General features: G+C 36.0%; 1 protein-coding gene across 1 annotated transcript; it reads right to left on the reverse strand.

Annotated features, from left to right (window-relative positions):
• Window positions 1-371: 371 nt before the first annotated feature.
• Window positions 372-1,592, reverse strand: LOC129000368 (uncharacterized). The gene has a single exon (XM_054427332.1). The coding sequence runs from the start codon at window positions 1,590-1,592 to the stop codon at window positions 372-374; it is 1,221 nt and encodes a 406-aa protein (XP_054283307.1).
• Between the last annotated feature and the right edge of the window lie 904 nt (window positions 1,593-2,496).

Genomic DNA, 2,496 nt, shown 5'->3' on the forward strand with positions numbered 1-2,496 from the left:
ATGTATGTGACCCATTATCTCAAAAAGTGTAAGACATATGAAACTGAAATTTTTTTCCTAGTATATATATATTATACTAAAGACACCCTAGCATTTTTATTCGATTTCTTATATCCGTTGGTATTTTTTGAATTTTTTTTTAAATAAAAAAAAGTTGACTTTTAATTTTATTAAAATATTTTCTATATTTTTTTGTTTTTGAGCTAGAAGCCTAAAACAGGTAGGGAGTGTGCATTTAGACCTGCTAAGTATATGGTAAAATTTTGAAATAATTTGACTTACTTCTTCCTGAGATAATGGGACTTTAATGCTAAAAAAGTGAATTTTTGAGAAATCGCAAAAAACGCAGAAAATAATAATTAACTTACATTTTAAAACATTCCAGCTGCATAATCCTGCTCCTTTTCTTTGTCAGCATCCCAGAGCTTCTTCCTAATCATCCTGGTTCTTTTCCTGGCTTGCTTTGTCTTCTCATCACATGAAATTTCTGATTTCATCATCCGGTATCGGTCGATGTCACTAAGAAATCTCGCACAATTTCTTCCAACTTTGACCCCAAGCTCTTTCAAAACCTCTAATCGTCCCCTGTTTCCTTCATTAAAAGTAATAACAGAGTCAAATGTGCCAAATCTCAGAGTTTGTCTTCCAACAAAATTATTTTTGGGAATCCTGGACCACACAACAGAGTTAAAACTTTCGTTGATGTTTTGTGTTCGGCCATGCAGACATTTCTCTAACAACTCAGTTTTCGCCAGATCCTCGAATATAGGTTTTATTTGGTCGATTATAACCTTGTCTAGTGAGTTATTGTGCTTGTATGTTTTATTTTCTTTTATAGCTTGTTTGTACTTGCACCATGCTTCGTCGCAATGTTGATGTTGTGGGGTGTCGTCTGTGGAAGCTTTATGGAAGAGGATTCCCAAAACGTCGCTTTTCATTTTTTCCAAATTATTTTTGTTGCGCCTAATAGCTAAGCCATAATAATTTTGTAAAGAGTCTATGACACTGTCTGTGAGCCTACCTTTTTTCCCCCCTATCTTCAGTCCATCACTCAACTTTTGTCCTTTCAAGTCTCTTCGCAACTTTCGAAGACGCCCACCCATTCGTTTCTGAACGTGGCCTACACATTCTAATTTTTCAATATTAAAAGTAGGCCCATATGGTTGGGATTCAACAACAGTGGAAAACCCCTTACAGTCTCCGTCCCCTAGGTAGTATTTGTACCTGACATTTCTTGTGGCCACAGAACGCGAAAATACACTCTTGGCTCCGGCAACCTCCATCGAACCACTACTGCCTTCAAAGTTCTTCTCACAAAAGTGGTGGCCTTTTTTTTGTTTATTTGATTTAGATGTACTGCATGTGTGACAATATTTTGTAAGGATTTCCACATCGAGGATTTTACTCGTGTCGAAACTTGAAACTGATACTATACCATTGAGCGAAGCAAAACCTCGCCGTTGCCATGTACCATCGATGCCTACACTGATATCTCTGGTAGTGGTACCATCATCACTAACATTCTTTTCTACGGCTTCTTCTATGGCCTTGATCATTGAATTGTGAGCAACAGTTCTCACAGATTCTACCATAAGACTGTTGTACCTTTCAAACCTAATTGGAGGTTTAGGCAAGTCGAGTAAAGCAAAAAGAGGCCTACTTGAAACCGAACCCTTACCTATTGCCCTCAACCCATAAACACACTTTAAGTTTACATCAAAAAAATTGTCTGTTTTGTGTGATGTCCAAAAAGGAAAAGAGTGAAAACATTTCTTACATTCAATTACTAGTTTACAAGCTAGTCCTTGTCGTGAACTTTCCTCTTCTGTCAAAGTTAGCGAGCTCTCAGATTTACATTGCTTACAAGCAGTGGCACATAACAAAGCCTGAGATAAGATGTTAATACTTAGTATTATATTGTTGTTACTAACACTAAAACTATCAAATGTATCTGGCACTGTCCCAATCTTTTTCGATGAAGCAGATGGAGGAGTAGGCCTACTTTCAATGCTAGGCACAGAATCATTTAGTCTTTGATTTTCAGGATCCAAACTTTGACTGTTTTCAGTTACAGGCGTAGGCCTATTTCCTTCATTTTGCACACAACTATTTACCTTTGCATACTGGTTACCTCGAAAGCTTCTTTTCTTCCACAACTTTTTAGTTTTTGTCATTTTGTAACATCACTTTTACACTCAGCACAAAACATAACCTTTGCTATAAAATTTGTAAACAATGCTGAACCTCAACACAAACATAAACATATGGATCAGACGACAATACAGACTAAGAGAAAAACAAACCAGGAGCCAGGTTAGCCAACACAACTTATCAAAATCAATAAAATTAGCTAAGATAAACAGGAGCATAATGTATGAAAGTAAGTTGTGTTTGGTTGCTAAGTAGCCGTGTGGAAATTTTTTCAAAATTTATTTTATATTTTATTAACTCAAAATAGGCATGTATTACATACCATTGCAATCAGAATAAAATAAA

Source organism: Macrosteles quadrilineatus, unplaced genomic scaffold (assembly GCF_028750875.1).
Source record: "Macrosteles quadrilineatus isolate MER2022 unplaced genomic scaffold, UCM_ALF_1.0 Scaffold_8__2_contigs__length_117827958, whole genome shotgun sequence".
NCBI lineage: Eukaryota > Metazoa > Arthropoda > Insecta > Hemiptera > Cicadellidae > Macrosteles > Macrosteles quadrilineatus.